The sequence below is a fragment of the Gorilla gorilla genome, chromosome 19 (assembly GCF_029281585.2).
Source record: "Gorilla gorilla gorilla isolate KB3781 chromosome 19, NHGRI_mGorGor1-v2.1_pri, whole genome shotgun sequence".
NCBI classification, from domain to species: Eukaryota; Metazoa; Chordata; class Mammalia; order Primates; family Hominidae; genus Gorilla; species Gorilla gorilla.
In genome coordinates this window covers 79,252,104-79,272,056 of record NC_073243.2, presented here as the reverse complement: position 1 = coordinate 79,272,056, position 19,953 = coordinate 79,252,104, and the positions used below count along the sequence as shown (strand labels likewise).

At 39.4% G+C, this 19,953-nt stretch overlaps 1 protein-coding gene across 3 annotated transcripts in view; it reads left to right on the top strand.

Moving 5' to 3' along the window:
- ADAMTS12 (ADAM metallopeptidase with thrombospondin type 1 motif 12) overlaps positions 1 to 19,953 on the top strand; it is a 374,077-nt gene that overhangs the window by 246,881 nt on the left and 107,243 nt on the right. For all 3 annotated transcript variants that reach the window (XM_019013727.4, XM_055367552.2, XM_063700811.1), the window contains 6 exons: positions 884 to 1,027; positions 1,610 to 1,754; positions 7,068 to 7,160; positions 8,568 to 8,713; positions 12,768 to 12,937; positions 19,640 to 19,773. In XM_019013727.4, coding sequence (XP_018869272.4) covers positions 884 to 1,027; positions 1,610 to 1,754; positions 7,068 to 7,160; positions 8,568 to 8,713; positions 12,768 to 12,937; positions 19,640 to 19,773 — 832 coding nt within the window. The remainder of the gene's footprint in view (positions 1 to 883; positions 1,028 to 1,609; positions 1,755 to 7,067; positions 7,161 to 8,567; positions 8,714 to 12,767; positions 12,938 to 19,639; positions 19,774 to 19,953) is intronic.

The window sequence follows — 19,953 nt, the reverse complement described above, 5'->3', positions numbered from 1 at the left end:
ACAAGAGTACTGTGTTAGGAGCACAAAGATCTGTGTCTGAAACCTAGTTTTACCACTAACAAGCTATATGATTGTTGACAAATCTCAAAGTCTAAACTTTTTCATATGGAAAAGGAAAATAAGCTAGATCATGATAAAAAAGAAAACAAGAATGTTTTTTTAAAAAAATTCTATCATTTGTGAAGCCCTTATTATCTGCCAGGTACCCTGTTAAATTGTTTTCAAACTTTATTCTATTCAGATCTCATTGTAGCACTAGGATGACTACCCCATCTTCTAGGAGAAGAAAATGAGGCAAGTTTTAATAATTTACAGGTCATTTAAGTGGCAAGGCTGGAGTTCAAATACAGATCATCTGTCTTAAAAATCCTGCTGTTACCACTGAATTAGGAGGACTCCTGTAGCAATAGTAGAAAGACATTGATCCCTCAAAGCTTGTAGGCTTTGACAAAGTCTCCCAGAGGCTTCTCCTTTCATGCTGTCTCTTAAATTCTGATGAAAAGGGAGAAGGAAGGTTTTGTTCTTTTGTGTTGTGCACTGTGGTTGCTGCAGCAGGAGAAAGCAAATAGCCTTCCTGACTTCTGATTCATAGAAAGAAAGCCAGACAGAGCTCTTAGCCTTCTGCCAAGCAGAAGTTTCTGAATTAGCTGCATGACTCCCATGGATGCATATTTGAGGTAAAGCATGCCTACAATGCTCCCTGTCCTTTTTCATTTGAAAATTAGCTATGCCCCTCCAACTTCAAAGTCTCACTTTGCAAACAGTTGCCTTCTGTACAAATGTGGCTGTCTGTGAGTTATTACGCTCTTAGGGAAACTATGGTTTTTCTTCCTGTTTAATGCCTGCCTGCTGGCTGTTCTTGTGCTTGGTTCTTCCCTGCCAGCTTCGGCATCCAGCATGATGGGAAAGAAAATGACTGTGAGCCTGTAGGCAGACATCCGTACATCATGTCCCGCCAGCTCCAGTACGATCCCACTCCGCTGACATGGTCCAAGTGCAGTGAGGAGTACATCACCCGCTTCTTGGAGTAAGTGACAGTGTCTCATTATGCCCTCACCTGGGTCTCTTTAAATTGGAAGCTGCATTGAGTTTTACACAGAGAAGCTGATGCCTGGAAAAGCCTTCATCCCACAGGCCACCATGTCAGGGTGGCATCAGAAGGGGCAGATTTCACTTCCGCATTCTGATCCTGAGGTCTAGATGGGCTCTGCCCTCTGGTCACAGGCAGGTGAGCATCCTATCCCATCCCAGATTGCTCCTGCCCCAAAATAGCTTTCTATGAGCCAATTATGAATTAAGTCCTTGGGAACTGGCAGGAACACCCAACAGAGATAAGAGTGGTCATTCAAACCTCATTGAGAGTAGGATAATGATTTTCTAATTTTACCATGGCTTGTGTTTTCTAGATAAACTAAGCTTATGTTGTGGGATATGATTTGCATTTTCTTTAATAACTCCCATGATGGGCCTAGAGGGTTCTCTGCCTTGTAAAAAATAAACTTGTCTTAAAGGACAAAGAGTAAACCAGAGGGAAGTTTCTGTTGAATGAAAGGCTGAAGGTAAAGGGAATCCTAAACAACTCCTCTCATTTCTGTTAACTTGTTTTCAGCCGAGGCTGGGGGTTCTGTCTTGATGACATACCTAAAAAGAAAGGCTTGAAGTCCAAGGTCATTGCCCCCGGAGTGATCTATGATGTTCACCACCAGTGCCAGCTACAATATGGACCCAATGCTACCTTCTGCCAGGAAGTAGAAGTAAGTGTACCTCTTGGTGGGTATATGCAGGGCTTCAGATCTCCAGCATGCTGAAGGAAGGGCCAGGACAATATTTGGAAATCTGAACATCCAGACACAGAAATAGAAGCTTTATATTTAAGGCAAGGTGTGTCTGTAAGGGAAAACAATTAAGCTGGAATCACATTCCTTGACATTGCCACCTTGGTATTCTACGAAGCCTATATTCCATTGCAACTGGGTGGTGGTTGATACAGTTCCATAGTGATTTTCAGGATTCACAGTGATTCACACCTGCAGACTCCATAGCAACCAACTTAATCCCTAAAATTGCTCCCTTTCTTGAATTTCACATCTGGCTGAAGAGTACCAGCAGCTCCCAAGTTAGAAGTAGGATTTATTCACCAATTCATTCTTCTTGTATATTTTCAACATCCAAATAATAATTCAGGATTTGACACCGTACCTTCTGAAGAATCTGTAGCTCTGTTCTATCTTCTTCATTACCACTGTCACTGCCTCAATTCAGTCTCTCATCATCTTTCCTTGCTATCGTAATTATCTCCTACCTAGTCTCCCTCCTATTCAAATTGTTGCTCAAGTTATTTTTTAAAAACACAATCTAACCATGGTCTACTCTGCTGTTAGGGTCCCCGCTGACCACAGGATAAAGTCCCAGCTCCTTTTGAGGCAGTCCTTCGTGATTTGGAAACTGTCTACTCTCTGAACTCATCCCTTATAATGCAAAAGTATCTGTGTTAACACACACATATTGACGAGGCAAGTCTCGCTGAATCCCTGCCAGATTCTGTGCTATGTACTGAATAAGAAGAAAATATAAACACTCAAAAATTAATAAGACAAAGTCTCTGCCCTCGAGGAGCTCATGGTGGAGGAGGCAGGCATAAAAATTTTAATACAGTGAGATAAATTCAAAATGAAACATAGAAAAAACTTAAAGGGGAAAGTAAATAACTGTGCTTAGACAGAACAAGCAAACTTAACAGAGAAGGTAAAGTTGATACAAAAATCCTCACCCCTCATTTCTAACTGGCTACCAAGTTATGCCAGTTCTGCCTCCTAAATTTTTGTTTGTTTGTTTGTTTGAGACAGAGTCTTTCTCTATCGCCCAGGCTGGAGTGCAGTGGCATGATCTTGGCTCACTGCAACCTCTGCCTCCCCAGTTCCAGCAATTCTCATACCTCAGCCTCCCAAGTAGCTGGGATTACGGGTATGCGCCAACAGGGCCAGCTAATTTTTGTATTTTCAGTAGAGACGGTGTTTTACCATATTGGTCAGGCTGGTCTCGAACTCCTGACTTCAGGTGATCCACCCGCCTTGGCCTCCCAAAGTGCTGGGATTACAAGAATGAACCACTGTGCCCAGCCTAAATATTTCTAAAATCCACCTGTTCCTAGATGACTATAGCAGTTCCCTGATTGGTAGAATCTGAACGCTTCCCCTCAACTCTGATTCATTTTCTAAAATGCAGCCTAAGTAACCTTTATAAATGGAAATCCATTTATAAGTGGATTTATAAATACTTACTCCCCTGTGAGTAGAATATCTCATGGCCTTCCTATTTTCTTGCAATAAAGTACAAATTTCCTAAAATAGCTTAAGAAGAGGCTTCATAATTCGCTTTCCTCTTGCTCTCTGGCCTTATGTTTTAGAATATTGTTTTAGCCCTTCGCTCTCTAATCTGCTACTGATTATATGTATATGGAGTTTAATCACTAATCTTTCCTATCTGGGAAACCTCTCCTTCATATTTTCATCTCTTTGTGTCTCTGTATTTTATATCATGTATCTTTATCTTCTAGTTCACTAGTTCTCTCTTCAGATTTGTCCAATTATGCATATTTAACCTGTCTATTGACTTTTTAATCTCATTTATCATATTTTTATTTATAAAAGTCTATTTGGTTATTTTTCTGAATTTTCTCTCACTTTCATGGTATTTTGTTCCTAATTTTAAACTTTTGATGTAATCTTTTATTTCTTTAATAATATGTGACATATTTATTTTGAAATTTGTACTGAGTAATTTCAGTGTTCAGAGTCTATGTGCATCTGTTTCTCCTATTTGGGGTTTTTTCACATATTACGTGTTATTTCGTTTTGTGATTTTTGCTTTTATTGTGAGCCTTTAGTTATAAAACTTTATGTCAGGTTTTCCTTTAGGGTTCAGATGGCTGGCACATTCTTTCACCGAAAATTTTCAGTTCTATCTCTGGGTCAATTTAAAATGTTACTGATTTGATGTTGTGTTGACTTCATGAGCAGCATGGGGGCGAGTGTGGATACCAACTCTCAGGAGTAACATTTGACCACTCCTTCTAGAGTTAAAGTCAAACGAGACAAGTTTTCTGTGTACCTAGATTTCAGGTCACCCTTTCACTCAAGGCCTTATATGAAGGTCTCCAACTTCCTACCTTACATAGGCCCTACGCATTGTCTCCAGTATCTAAGTGACTAATAAATCGAATACCTAAGTAACTAGGTTTGCATCTCCAGATTAACATTTCTGCTACATTTTTAGCCTTTAGGGGGTTTCCTTACTTTCTTGGTGACTCAAGGATGCACTTAAAATATTTAAAATATATTATGCATGATTTTAGAAGATTTATAGAGGTAAGCGTTTTCCAGGGTATCCCGTTGTTTACTAGAAACAGGACACCCAAGTTATCTCTGGTCAGCTCCTCTTTTGCAATCCGTGTTTATCTGTCGTGAACAGCCTCCATTCCCTGAAAGTGCTGGGTTCTCCACAACCTCTAGAACCCTGCACAGTGGTTCCTTGGAACCATTCCTTCTGCTCATCATTTGAGCCTCAGCTTAAATATTCTTTTATATCCTATCCTGAATTTCCTGTGTCAAAGCTTTATTATATATTTTAGGTTTTTGTTTACTAGACTATCTCCTCTCCTACCATGTGAGCTCTGTGAGGAAATTTTTATCCCTGACACTCAGCAATGCCTAGCACATAGTAGGCACTCAATAGATAAGTGAATGAAGACTTCAGATCTCTTTATATGGCAGCCAAGATAACCTCATCATTTTCCATGTTAACCATACCCTAAAATACCAGTAAATGTAGCATTATCCATGTTATAACTTTTTATTTTGAAATAGTTTAAACTCCAAAAAATTGAAAAAAATAGTACAAAGTTTCTGTGTACCATTCGCCTAGCACATCATCCTTTCTAAATGCTCAGTGAACTTAAAGTAAAAGAAATCCTCGGAAAGAAGGAAAAAAAATAAAAGGGGGAGTGATAAGCATGAACAGATATTGAGGCTGAAGTGGAGATAACAAAAGGGTTATGTGAGTTTTCGCTTCCACATTGGAAGAGACAATGATGTATTCTCCTTGACCAGGGCCAGGATTTAGAACTGAGACCTTTGCATGAAGCTGCGATTCTCAAAGAGTTGTGCTTCAATGAAAGGATGAGCTAGAAGAAATCAACCAAAAGGAAAGAGAGATGACAGAGAAGCATCTTTTATCTCAGCCTAGTTTCTAGTGGGGAAGTGGGGGGTGTGTGGAAATACTGGTGAATAACTTTCTCACTTGGAAATTCTTTACTATGGGCCATGCTCATGCTAATCTAGAGTTTAAATCTGTACCCCTTATAGCTTGAGTGCCTTCATGCAATAATAATAATAATATTAAATGAAACATTTGTCCTGGAGATACCATGGATGCCTGGAAATAAAGGTGAAACTGGCCCAGAGGAACCAACACTCAACCAAGGTGGCATGAAACTCCAATGGATAAAGCCACCCTAGGCCGGGTACGGTGGCTTACGCCTATAATCCCAGCACTTTGGGAGGCCAAGGTGGGCAGATCACGAGGTCAGGAGATCAAGACCATCCTGGCTAACACTGTGAAACCCCGTCTTACTACAGATACAAAAAATTAGCCGGGCGTGGAGGCGGGTGTCTGCAGTCCCAGCTACTCAGTAGGCTGAGGCAGGAGAATGGCGTGAACCCAGGAGGCAGAGCTTGCAGTGAGCCGAGATGGCACCACTGCACTCCAGCCTGGATGACAGAGTGAGACTCTGTCAAAAAAAAAAAGCCACCCTTCAGATGAGTTCATAATTCAGCCTCTAATTCAAAAATCTAATGTAGTCTATCTTCAGCTAAGTGAGCTGAAGCCCTTAAGAAGCCCTTAACAAGCCCTTAAGAACTTTCAAAAATTGAATTTTTATATAGGGATAATAAAATAAATATATAAGAATGAATTGTACATGAGAAAAAAGAACCATAAGATATATGTAAGGCAGATATGAGGAAGAATAAATATAACTTCTGGAAATGGAAAGTGTGGTTATTGACTTAAAAATTCAGTGGATGGATTAAACAGCAGACTTGACACGGTTGAAAAGAAAATCAATCAAATGGAATTTAGAGCTGAGAAAATTACTTCCCTTCCCACTTGGGTGCTTCTTAGGGGTGTGTGATGGAGGAGAAATTTCTTCAGTTTTCATATCCAACAAGATTGAGAGATGAGGAATATGAAAGTGCGGTTGAAACACAAAGTACAGAATAAGAAGGTCCATCAACAACAATTACAGGTTCCAAAAGGAGAGAAAGGAGAGGCAAAATTTAGAGAGAGAAAGATTGATAATTTTCTAAAATGGCTTAAAATATCAAGTCATATAATGAAAAAACACATGCAGTGTAGAACACAATAAGTGGATAGAACTATGGAAGATGAATAGAAAAAAATACTAATAGATAGATGGAAGCAGCTAAGCCATTTCAGATGGCATCCGAGAATCCTGCCAACCTTCCTTTATCCCCATAAGGGTAGAAATAAGAAGGAATATGCAGCTCTCTTCCTGGAAACTGAAACCAGCTGACTACTTAAGGTAATAAGTGAACAAACTGAGGCTTTCTAGATGGAAGAGTTTCCATTTTCTTCACTGAGCAGGCTCAAGTTATAACCACCCCCAACTGTTAGTAATCAGGTTGCCTTCTAGCCACAGTTTAGATTTACCTTTCATAGATGATCACCAGTTACCTTTCCCAAAAGCAATGAGGGCTGGATATTGTGCCAAACATATAGAAATGACCATCTCAACCCTTAGAAAATAGGTTTTATCCCTCATTTCCATATTACCTAGTATGATCTATAGACCATTGTTTATGAATGATGACAAAGTCCAAGTTAAGCTTGAACTGAAAACTCTAATGATTGCTTTCTGTCACTCTTAGTCACTAACAACAGTGGCATTTATTGTGAGTGTGTGGATGAGTGTGCATATTTTACCGTAACTATAGAAATGCTTTGTGGCAGGTTTTGAAAATACAAAAGAAGTGCAATTTGTTTTCTAGAATGTCTGCCAGACACTGTGGTGCTCCGTGAAGGGCTTTTGTCGCTCTAAGCTGGACGCTGCTGCAGATGGAACTCAATGTGGTGAGAAGAAGGTGATGCATCAGGCCGAGGAATGAGGTGGGAGGGCGGCGGGCAGAGTTCTTGGGAGGAGCTGAGGAGAAGGCCCTAGAGGGCAGCTCTCTCTAAGGGAAGAGCAGTGGATGGAGGTCAAGCAGTCAGACCAGCCAGAGATCACCCCACATCCACCACTCCTGGTGAACCTGCATTGGGAGCAGGTAGTTAAGGAGGGAGGGCTGAGGTCCAGTTTCACACTTCACTTGTAAAACATCTGTTTCATCTTTCCCTGATGAATTTCTATGGAGTTTGTGGTCAACATTTCCTAGGCTTACTTTTGACTTTTTTTCTCTCATATGGAAGATGGAAAAGGATAAGCCAGCGGCTTCTTCTTCCCAAAAATGCAGGATTTAGGCCACTTATCATCTTCTTTCTCATCATCTGACATGACTGCATTTCTTGAAGTTCTGCTACTTTCCTAAGGAGGCAAATCAGACACCACAAAACACAGAGAGGTTTGATATCCTCTAGGCTGGGTTTCTTGTGGGCCTAGAGCTTACATGTTTAGTGGGCATCTTTATGCAGCTTGAGTGTGGCAGGACCCCTCACTGAGATTACAGAACCCGGGCAAAATACACAGTGGCCAGAAAAAACACAGGAGGAAAAAAAGGATATCAGAATGAAACATGTCCAAATCCTCCAGGAAATGTGGTTATTCACGACAACCACATAGCATTTCCCTTTGTTTTCATTTTTGTATATTTACTCTCCTAAACTGATAGTCGTGGAAGGATTGCCTTGAAGAGGGGAGAGAGTGGATTTTTTCTTAGTTGCTTGAAAGGCCAGAGCTGCAAACTATGGGTAGAGTTAAAAGAAAGTGGGATTTTTTTCTTGATGTAATGAAGAACTTCCTAACAGCTAGTGTGTTTTGGCAGTGAAATTGACTTTTTGCAGCGGATAAGTTCTCTGTTGCAGTCATTAAGTACCCAGGGAGCTATAAAGAAGTGCTATTCACTGTGCCAGTCTGTGAACTATTGTGGTTTGCAACAAGATAAGGATCATGCACCAGAAAGCAAGTCAACTATGTTACTAAGCAACTATGTTGCTAAGCATACTAAGCTGACATGCTTTTCATAACAAGACTTTCTCAATGAAAAAAGTAGTATGTTGATTTACATTCTCGTGCTCGATCTGCCAACCACACTGTGTAGCACCTGTGTGATTAGGCAACGTAAAGTTTCCTTCCATTCTTGAAACTCTCTGATTCTAAAACCCAAGACTCTTGGCAGAAACTTATATGAGCCCCTGTTTGTTTTACATCTGATATGTGACTGTAGAAAGCCGGCTTGCTTGCAGAGAATTGGGTTTAGACTTTTAGGGCTCTTGGCTCAGCTTGCTCTGGTAAACTTCCTGATACGGCCATCTCCTGCCTCTTCCCTTTCCAGTGGTGTATGGCAGGCAAGTGCATCACAGTGGGGAAGAAACCAGAGAGCATTCCTGGAGGCTGGGGCCGCTGGTCACCCTGGTCCCACTGTTCCAGGACCTGTGGGGCTGGAGTCCAGAGCGCAGAGAGGCTCTGCAACAACCCCGAGTGAGTCCAGATAAATATATTTCCCTTCTCTCCACATGTGCTGGGGGCGGGATGGGGGGCAGTCTTGAATGGCATGACCTCAGTGACCCCAAGCCTCCTCCAGGGAAATTAAATGGGTTCCCAGGACAAAGCAGAACAAGAAGATTCACAGAGAGTGGGGAAAAAAAGTGGTTCTGTTTTGTGTTGTTTCATTTCGGCTTGGCACTGGATTCTCACTAAAACTTGGATAAGTAAGCTGATTTTATCATTTGGGGAAATAAAGCAAATTTCTTTTAAATGTGCAATCTATGTGAAAGCCTCTAGGAGATTATACAATTAAATCTTTTTAAATAACCCCATTTTATCAGTAGAGATTAGTGAAACGCAATTTTGCTGATAAGATTGTAGCTTGCTTTCAATGATAATGAATACACAATTTTATGAGAATAATTCTTTCCTTAAGCAACTAATAAAACAGGTACATTTTTGAGGACAATTATTTTTAATATTTTTAGATAAGGATTTTTATAAACCCTAAAGTTCTGTAGTGGCCTGTTAAGGATTCTGCAAATGTTATTTTACAAGTGACTTTCAATTGTTTAAGCAAATTGCTTAATTTTTCATATATTCTATTTGTATGATAATATTATATATGAGGTAAATTTAAACTTGCTTGTTTTCCAAATACACATTACATTCTTAATTTCATTATTTTCTGATATACTGTCTCCCAAGTAATTTCTTAAAAGTGTATATGTGATATCTCCTTTAAGTGGAAATTATATTGTTTCTTTTATCTAGATTTACATTCATCTACTTTGAAAAGTAGGAGTCACATTTTTTAAAAGACGAGCAATAAAAGTGATTTTATCTCTCAGCATCTCAATTCCAAAGGTTATTTATCCTTTTTGTTAATAACTGTATTACCTAGATGTATAGTATTTAAATATAAGTATATGTATATATATGCATGTATACATTACATATATACATATATACACTATATATATTATATATTTTTTCTAAGGGTTAATAAGTTAGTATGTGTAAGGAATTTAACACAGTATCTACTACATAATAAAGTGTTAATAAACAGTAGTTATTATGAATCTTTATCATTTACCACATTTATAAGCATGCATTTGGAAATTCTTCACAAAATTATTTTAAAATTTCACCCTTTGATGAAAGTTGTTTTATTTAAATACTGGGTTTCTGTGACTTTCAAAATTCAAAACCAAGAGTTTCTCATAGAGTATTTTATTTTTAGAGAAAATTGTCATTTAAGCATTTGTTTCCATTTGATCCAGAAATGTGATTTCCATTTTCATTTGAGAGATCAGAAAAGAAAGGCAATTTGCTCTGGGACTTATTGTCAATGCTGTATATTCAGACACCACCAGTGTGAAACTTCTTGGCAGGTTGGTCAGTGACTTGTGGCTATCAGAGAAGGGAAATCCTAGTTGAGGAGGTGAAGGATGAATCTCTAACCTGGCTTCAGGAGAAAGGTAGTTCTAATTCTCATCTCCAAGGCCACAGTTTGTCATAGAGTCTCTTTGGGTGAGTGGACATGCCTGTTCTTCATTGCCGGTTTGCTTAAATTCATTGCTAACACTGCCAATGGCACCGCATCATAGATTTGGATCTGTGGTTCAAGTCACAGATTCAGGCCAGTGCATGAGCCAGCTGATCTTGGGACTGCATCCTTGCTGTAGGTCAACTGTCTAGTGAGAACCCAGCAGAGCTTGGCTCATAAGAGGCTGTCAGTGATATTGATTGGATGGAAATGAATTGGAGACATACCAGGTCATAGAGTGTCCCTGCATCAGCACAAATAGAAAACCAGCCTCACTTTAAATAACAATGACAATTCTTGGTACTTCCTAAAGGGAATCAACAAATTAAGAGCCTACTATGTGAACTGCCTTGGTCAAAACTCTTTCATGAGTGAGGAACAGAAGCTTACTCAGGCCACACTGAGGGAGGGGAGGTATAGAAAATCCATGGGCATTCAAGGAGAACAAAGTACAGCAGAATCAACAAGAATTACAGCTGCAACCAGTACTTGACTAGACTGCCAGGATTTGAGTTCTCTGTCTCTCAGGATTTTGTGGTCAGGCAGTGTAACATAGTGGATAAGAGCTCAGGCTTTGGATCAAGGAAGACGGCGATTCAAGTCTTGGCTTTGCCACTACCACCTGTGTCCTTTGGGGAGCTGTTCTAGCTTTCTGTGTCCCTGGAATATGATTTCATCTGGACTGCTCACTCGACATGCCTTCTGCCTTTGCACTGAGAAGCACTTTCCAGTCGTCCTTTAAGACCATTCTCCAGGACAAGCCCTTCCGTAAATCCTTTCCAACTAGCCTCATTTCCATGGCTTTCCCCTTCACATAACTCTCATTGTACTTTCAGTCTGGGATACATAATTGCTGTCTTAAATTTTCTCTCATTTCTTATATAGCTCATTTTTTTCTCCTCAACCAAATGATAAACTTCTAGGAAGCATAGAGCATGGGTTGACCTTCATTTGCACTCTCTTCTCCCTGAACAGTGTTGAGCACATGGTAGTATATAAATGCTGGTTGATTATTATTCACGATAACCAAAAAAAATGCTATCAGTTATTGATCTCTCATTCTGTGTTAGTTACTCTGCTAAATCTGTGTGTGCATTGTCTCATGCAATACAACTTGTGAGATAAAAACTATTATGCTCATTTTACAAACGAAAAAAAACTGAGGCTCAGAGAAATGAGGTAACTTATTCAGATCCATCTAACAAAAAGATAATACCAAATTCGAACTCCAGGCTATTGGCACTCCTGCAATAGGAGGCACACTGCCTGATTCAGATACTGCAGCAAGATGGAGACCAGAAGGCGTGCCTGGGAACCTTCTCAAAGGATAGTTTCTTCACATCTCCCCTCTCCCATTTTGAGTGACCCATTGATCCTGACAGGAAGGCTGGTATGCCCTCAGGTGTATCACAAAGGAAAGAAAAATCAAAAAGTGATTTTTCTAAAATAAGATTAACTTATTCACCCATTGAATATCTATTAAGAGCCTCCTATGCCCAAAGTACTGTGAGGCACCACAGAGGACACAGAGCTTGGATTGTGCCATCAAAGAACTATCTTTGGGAATGATAGATTCAGGACGTGCAGGCAGCTGGCACACAAAGTGTCACTGAAGAGGAGAAAAAAATTACTGCTGGTGGAAATCCAGGAAGGATTCGTGAAGGAGGTAGCATTTATTTAGTTCTTCAAGCATGAGCAGTATGTAGACATGTGGAGACTTTAAGGGAGGAAAAAAATCTATCCAAAGGCACAGAAAAGAAATATTAAATAAGGCAGGTGGCACCACTGGAGCAGGGTAACATGAAGCAGAGTGTGGGAAGTAAATTGTTAAGGTGAGTTAAGGCAGGATTGTGAGGGCTTTGAATGCCAAGCTCAGGAGGCTGATGTGACCATTGGATGCTGTTAGTGATTTTAAAACAGGAAACTAAAATAATTAAGGTCATCTGAAAATTTAGCCTGATAATTGTTTGTACTGTGGGTTCAATTTTAAAAGTAGAGATGGAAATGGAGATAAGAATTTTAAAAGTAGAGATAGGAATGGAGATAAGAATTGGACTGGTTTGATTATTGTAGAGTTGAAGAGTAGGAAACAAATGTAAATAGGCAACTGATGACCAGGCAACTGATTGACTGTGGGATCCAAGGAAGGCACAGATGGATGATTCTGAAATCTGACCACTTTTAACTCACCAAATACGAATCAGAGAAGGAGCATACTCGAAGGGAAAATGATGTATCCTTTTTTGGCGTAGATTTCACCTGAAGGATATACAGGTGGAAATGATATATAAACTATTTCAAAATAAGCTACTATACACTTAGGACTGAAATGTTGTCAGGCAAGGAAAAAATGTGTAAAATTTGAAGCAGTTATTTAAAAGGTAAGTTTTGAGGGCACAGAGAGACATCATTTGTCAAGGCCAGATACCAGAGGAGTTTTAAAGGAAAATGTTGGCGTTTAAGCAAACTAAAAGAAAAGCTTGTCTGTTTCATTTGCAGGCCAAAGTTTGGAGGGAAATATTGCACTGGAGAAAGAAAACGCTATCGCTTGTGCAACGTCCACCCCTGTCGCTCAGAGGCACCAACATTTCGGCAGATGCAGTGCAGTGAATTTGACACTGTTCCCTACAAGAATGAACTCTACCACTGGTTTCCCATTTTTAACCCAGGTAAGGAGCTGTAATGGTGTATCTCAGATCTAGGGAACAGCCATTCTCAAAGCATTTGTATGTCAGTCAGGGTTTCTGTGATCCATACAAAGCTTAACAAAGAAAATTGTACACCAGGAATTTTGTAATTTAGAAGATGGAAACACTGACCTGGTTAAGTTGATCAGTAAATGTTGAAGGCTGAATACATTCAACTCTGTCTGAGCTTTGTGGGAGATAAAAGAAGTTTATAAAACATGGTGACTTGCTTCAAAACAGCTGAGGTGCAATTGAGCCATTAATAGGGCATGCAGGAATTCAGTAACTAATTGCTTGTTGATGGACATGAGAAACTGACTGTGATTTTGTCAGAAATTCAGAAGAAAAGGTCATTGTGGGTTTGAAGTAATTGCAAAAAAAAAGGCTTCCAGTGAAGCAGTTGATGATTCTTAAGACTACTCATGCTTTCATGAGCAGTCTTTCCACCAGAAGAAAGAAAAGGGAAGGCATTCAAAATAGAGTCATTCCAAGTGGGAGTAGAATAACAGGCGGAAAGGCAAGATAATAGGAATGAAAGAACAAAAGCCAGCTCTGCAACAGAAATCAACATTTTATATGTACTGGAGTATGAGAAGGGTGAAAAGTGAAATCAAACATCTGAATGTTGCACAGGAGGGATGGGGACATAATGGAGTTGGAGAATGGAATAGCGGCCTTGGCAAAACGTCCAGACACATTCTCTCCTTAAAATGAAGAAGAATCAATGACCGTTAGCTAGACATCAACATCAAAAAACATATTTGTGTTGTTTGTTGTTATCTGAGTAGGAAATGAAACAGAAAAGATTTTCCTGTGTTAAAGAAATTTAAGGCAATGTAGTAAAAAATAGCTAATCAAATTTTTCATGATTTTTGAGTTCCAGAAAATCCATTGTGAATAGGACACAAGAAAAATCACAGATTTGAGAATTGTGTATTTGGGCTGTTAGAACAATGACTTATGCAATAGCTTTTGAAAGAAAGACTCTGCAGTGCTTTGCTCAGCTCAGGTCTCCAAAATACCCTGATGCTCTCAGTTGTCAAGGGCAGTGATTGCTCCTTGCCCCCAATTGTTTGGTGTCATTTATGATCTAAAGGGGAAAACCATTTGGTTATTGGTGCAATTTAGTTTCCTGAGTCAGGCATTTGAATACAGGAAAACTCAGACATATACTCAGGTGTACTCCAAAATTATCAAGTGATGAAAGGTGCATCCAGTCAGTGCTATCTATGTGTATATCCTGCGCATTCTCGATTTGTTAAAACTATTTGGGTCAGTGGTCCTGTAGACTCTGAATGAGCAGCCTGTCAGAGATAAGATAGCATAGCTGCTCCAGTGATATCACATGTGCTTAGTACGGGATCCCCCTCCCAGATATACAGTTGGATTTGTGTCTATCTAACCCTGATGGCTCAAGTAGCTGGACTTAGAATAAAAATATTTGATTCAGCATTGCTTTTCATTTGTTTGCAAGCATTCATCATGTGCCTACTTTTTGACTAGCAAAGCAATAGGTACTAAAGAAGTGAGCGTTACACAAGTTGACATCAATTCCACTCACTCTGGAGTGATTGATTTGCTTCTCTAACTCAGATGAAGTTTGCCACCTGCTGACCTTACTCCCTACCCAGCCTATCAGTATTCATCCTCTATCCCGGTAGTTTCTTTACAGATTCCTATGCTATTATTTTCATTAGCAGACAATGACTTATCTGCTAACCTGAATAGCTACTACCTTGAACAGCACACTGATGACTTTCCCCATTATACTCTGTCTACAGAGTTGCTATTTGCTTCGTTAACAGGCACCCCTGGCAGTAGGTCGTTCATGTCAACAAGGATTTATGCAGCATTTTTTCTGTGCCAGATATCGAGGGCCTTACAGCCTCCCAGGCATCCTTTTAGAAATCACCAGAGGATAAAATAAACATACAGCAGAGTTTTCTACCCCCTCAGTGGACAGTGATACTTCCCACAGCACTTTATATGCTTTTTCCTAATTTTATCTCCACAAGAAAACCCTTCAAAGAAAGCTGTTTTTGACCCAATTTTTAGAGATGAGCTAATAGGTTCGGAGGCCCTCTGTAACTTGCCCAAACTCAGACTATGAAATAGAACCAAGAGTTAGCCCATGCCTGACTCTGCAGCCTGATCATTAAGCACGAAAACACACAGGGACTGGGTTAAGTTCATTTCCTTAAGACCAATGCACTGAATTTTGAATTTTCCCTAAGGCAATGTTCATGTCTTTAAAACCTTTGATTATTTCATAAGCCTGGAGCTCTGCTGGAAAACCTGACAACCCTTTTTATTATGATTAAGGCTCAGTTTATTAAACCTATGTATCTTGCCCTTGAGAACCAGTGTTTTCTAAACATTTAAGCATTGATGACTAAATATTACATTGCTTAAATAATTTAAGTTGTGATTCTAAGTTTACTTCTTAAGCATCTTAACCAAAAGACAGAACTTAAAACTACACGGTAAATAGAAAACTCATTACTGCACTTACCCTAATATAATACATCAATACAGCGAGGCATAGTGGTGCACGCCTGTAATCCTAACTAGTCAGGAGGGTGAGGCGGGAGGATCGCTTCATCACAGAAGTTTAAGTCTGTAATGACCTATGATTGCACCACCTCACTCCAGCCTGGGTGACAGAGTAAGACCCTGCCTCTACAGGAAAATTTTAAAAATAAAATATAAAAGAAAAAGAAAACATCAATGACAAGGGTTTAATTCATTTTAAAAAATTATTTCTACTTTTGTTTTTATACCTTTCTGTGGTTACTATAGAATATATTCATTTTAATGCCTTCTTATATTTCACTAATACATATTTCTATGTATTGTGGGGATTACAATAAGATTATAGTATTAGAAAGTACAAGAATACCATTTTAGACTAGCCAAAGGTTTCAAACTCCTGGTAATTACTTGACTGATTTTGGGCTGTGATACAGAGTGACAAGTTTTCGTTTTTGCTTTTTCCTCCAAGCTGATTTGATTTTAGTCCTTAGCTGAGCTTCCTTTTTAAGTTAAACATAACTTCTTGCATCAATAAAACATTTTAAGTTATGCCTTTTGCTTTGGGGTTTAGTATTTCTTGGGATCTGTTGAGGACTGGCAGCGGTGCACACCACAGATCCCTTCTCTTCATGTGCACACCGCCTTCCCGTTTTGGCCTTCCCTTACCGAACACAAGTTCAAAGGGAAAATGATTAAGAATTGCAAGACAGAGACAACAGCATTCAACCAAGTGTGAGGTCCTGGGTAAAAGCACCGGTCTAATGCCCATGAAGCCCTGCCTGTGAATGGATTTTAGAAACTGGATTCTTTAAAATGATGAAACTCACATTCCAGTCTATTCACAAAACACGAAATGCATCAAAACTTTTCTTTACCTAAGAAATATTTTCATTCTTTTTAGCAAGTTAGAGCTTTCATTTCTATCATTTATTAAGATCATTATCCAAAAATGTTGAGCCACCCTGTTTCTGCAAAATTGAAAATGCAAACTTTGATTCAGTAAGTTCATCTGTTTTCCTAAGCTCCCTTTGAGAGGATTAATCAGACAGTGTGAGGGTGAGAGTTCACTAGTAAATTAGTTTTAGAGCTTTTGCTTAGGTGAATTATAAATGGACTTGAAAGCTTTTGAAAGCTAGAGGGAAAAAAATCACATGACCCTACAAAAGGATGTGTCAGGGCAGGGGAATAAATGTGAGACAAGGAAAGTACTCAACTCTATAGAGATGATGGACTCAACAAGGTTGATGTCCGGCACAGAGAATCTCTGATACCAGTGATGACTCCCAAGAATTAAGACCATCCATTACCACCCTTGCCTCCTCCTGCAGATCCCTGTGCCACAGGACAACTTAATGATATAACCAGAGCCCTTCCAGAGCACCATGAAAGACAAAGGCCAGAGAAGGAGGGGACAGAGGAGGACTTCAGGCTCAGCCTTATAAAAGCCTTGAATAGCACTAAACCTTCCATTTAGGATGACTGCTTTCAAACATAGGCCTGAGGCACACCTATAGGTCGTGGTGGTGGGAGCTCTGGGAGAGTTGCAGCAGAGGATCTGTATGCTGTCATTGTTGTTATTATAAATGTTATTTCCTGGATAATTTCTAAGACTCCATAAACCACTATACTTATAGTCAACACACGTGTGTGTTTCTTGTAGGCAGTGTACTTCAGTTAACCTGTCTAGCCTTGAAGAATGTACTAGTCCTGTGTTGTGGAAACAGGATGAAGGGAAGTTTTGAAATTAGAGACTCTCTTTATGGAGATGTGTCATGAATATCACTGGGGAAAGAAGACTTTTCCAGTTTTCCTATTTGAGGGCCAAGACTTATTATTTTTAAAAGGAATATATGTGTCTTATAAAAATGCAAGTGCATATAATAGAGTGAAACAGAAATGAATTCCTATTATCCCACTGCATTGAATGTATTCCTCCAAGATAACCATGCTAACAGCAGGTATTCATTTGCACACAAATAGAACCATAATTTGCCAGTTCTGCAGCTTGATGCACTGAGTAGATCATGGCATCATGGTTTACCTCATTCCTTTTAGTGACTGCATAGCAGTCCATTATGTAAATGTGACTTAGTGAATCTGTCCGTTTCTCTCTGAATAAACATTCCGTTGCCGCAATGAACGTGCTCTGGTCCCAACTCTTCCCAGCAGCCTTGAAACAGATGATTCCTTAGAAAAGCTCCAGAATTATTCAGGGCTGCTTTCTATTTTTGCTTTATGTATTCCAAATACAAAATCCCAAATCCAATTCTAAAGTTTAAACCAAAGTCTTAATAAAATAATCCTTGGATTCAGCACCTGGATTGATGTTCTCATCCTTAGGAGAATAGAATTGTTCCCAGGTTGCTCCCTTTAGTACTTCTATTCCAGTTTGCACAGTAACAGAGCTAATCGTGCTACCAGAAATGGAGCTACACAATAATCCCAAGTCACGCTTTGTCCCAGAGTCTTGACACTTTTCCCCTGGCTCTTTATCCAATGATCTCTTCAACTCATTTTGAGTCTATCTGGTCAGACAGCTTATCCATTGCACCTTATATGAAATCAGTTGGTTTTCTTTATTTACATATTTGCTTTTATCTTTCTCTTTTAAGCTTTTTTGTTTGTTTGTTTGTTTGTTTGTTTGTTTGTTTGTTTGTTTGTGTGTTTTTGGATTCAGGGAGCACATGTGCTTGTTTGTTACCTGGGTATTACATGCATAATGGTAGGGATTGGGGTTCTAGTGTACCTAGCACCCAAATATTGAACACTGTACCCAATTGGTAATTTTTCAACCCTCACCCTCCTTCCACCCTCCTTACTTTTGGAGTCCCCAGAGTCTATCTCCATCTTTATCTCTATGTGTATCCAATGTTTAGCTCTCAATTAAAAGTGAGAACATGTGTTATCTAACTTTCTGCTTCTGAACTAGTTCACTTATCTCTTTTAAGCTTTAAACAGATGTTTTTGACCTCAGTCTCAAGTTTGTTCAGCATTTCAGCATTTGGAGCTTTTGCTCATGGTTACATTTGTGTGAAATTTGCACTGTCATTTCCTGGCCACATGAATCACTGCAACCTCAAGCAGACACAGCCATCACTGTGCACTCAGGCTTGGCATTTGGTGCTCAGCCCAGTGAGAAGGGCCCATGACGAATAGCCTTATGGCTGGTACCATTGAGTCCTCAGCTGATCACACAATGAAGCAACTAACAGCCCTGCCCATAATAAACACATCCAGAAGAGACCCCAAAATCCCTGCCAAAGAAGACATTATTGTGTTTTTCACTAAAGAAAAGCATTCATTACATTCATTAAAAAATTATTATTTGAATTCTTCTTATCATATACATGTATTCACTATTAAAATTTTTAAGGCAATCTGTGATTTAAATGTTATCTATCTTTCTGGTTGTTCTGTATACATACATACGGGTATGCATTTTATTATGTAAATGTTCCTGTGCTCTAGATCACCCTATCTTCATTCACAATGGAGTAGAAAACTGAACCTTAGAATGGATTCAGTGTAGGACCAAGATGATGGGATGGATCACTATGATAAGCAGGTTGGCTTCAGCTTCAACAAAAAAAATGTTTCTACATGGTTGTCAATCTAAGCACCTCTTAGACTGGAGGAGGATATTTGTTGGGGCAGGATTATGCTGGTGTTGATGGAGGTTGTGGTAGTAATGAGCTGGCTCTATGGGAGGGGATGCCTGTCCCCTGGAGGTCTACTTACTTTGCTGCAAGAAACAAGCAGGCATCCCGCTTGTCTGGAGTCCTTCATGGCTGGTTGCAATAACTTATTTTCTAAGCTAACCCCAGATGCTCAGTGCCTTATTTTTATAAGCACAATTCAATGTTGAATAGAAAGAAGTCATCGTTTACAGCAAAGAATAGAGTATTTTAAAGCAACCTTTTAATTTAATTCATTATGAAACTTATTTTGAAAAAGGAAAAATAATCCTTGGATTCAGCACCTGGATGTGTGAAATGTGTCTTGAGGCATATTTCAGCATGTGTCTCAAGCAGGTAAAAAGGTGGGATTGCCAGAGTAAATGACACTTGGGAGTCCTAAGTACGGAGGAATCCTGGGGGAGGATGCTGAGCTAAAAGCTAATTTGCAAGGCTTTGCCTTCTTTTTTCCCTTCAGCACATCCTTGTGAGCTCTACTGCCGACCCATAGACGGCCAGTTTTCTGAGAAAATGCTGGATGCTGTCATTGATGGTACCCCTTGCTTTGAAGGCGGCAACAGCAGAAATGTCTGTATTAATGGCATATGTAAGGTATTGGGTATGTTTCCTTAATCTACAACTTTATAAAATCATGACTTTTACTAATTTGGGAAGTCAGATGTTCTAGGTTTGTGCTTTCACAGCATTTACACCTCATCTGTTTTTTATATATAGTTCATGAAACGAAAAGATAAGACTTCCCAGTGTTCATCAAAGTCACAGTTTTGGATT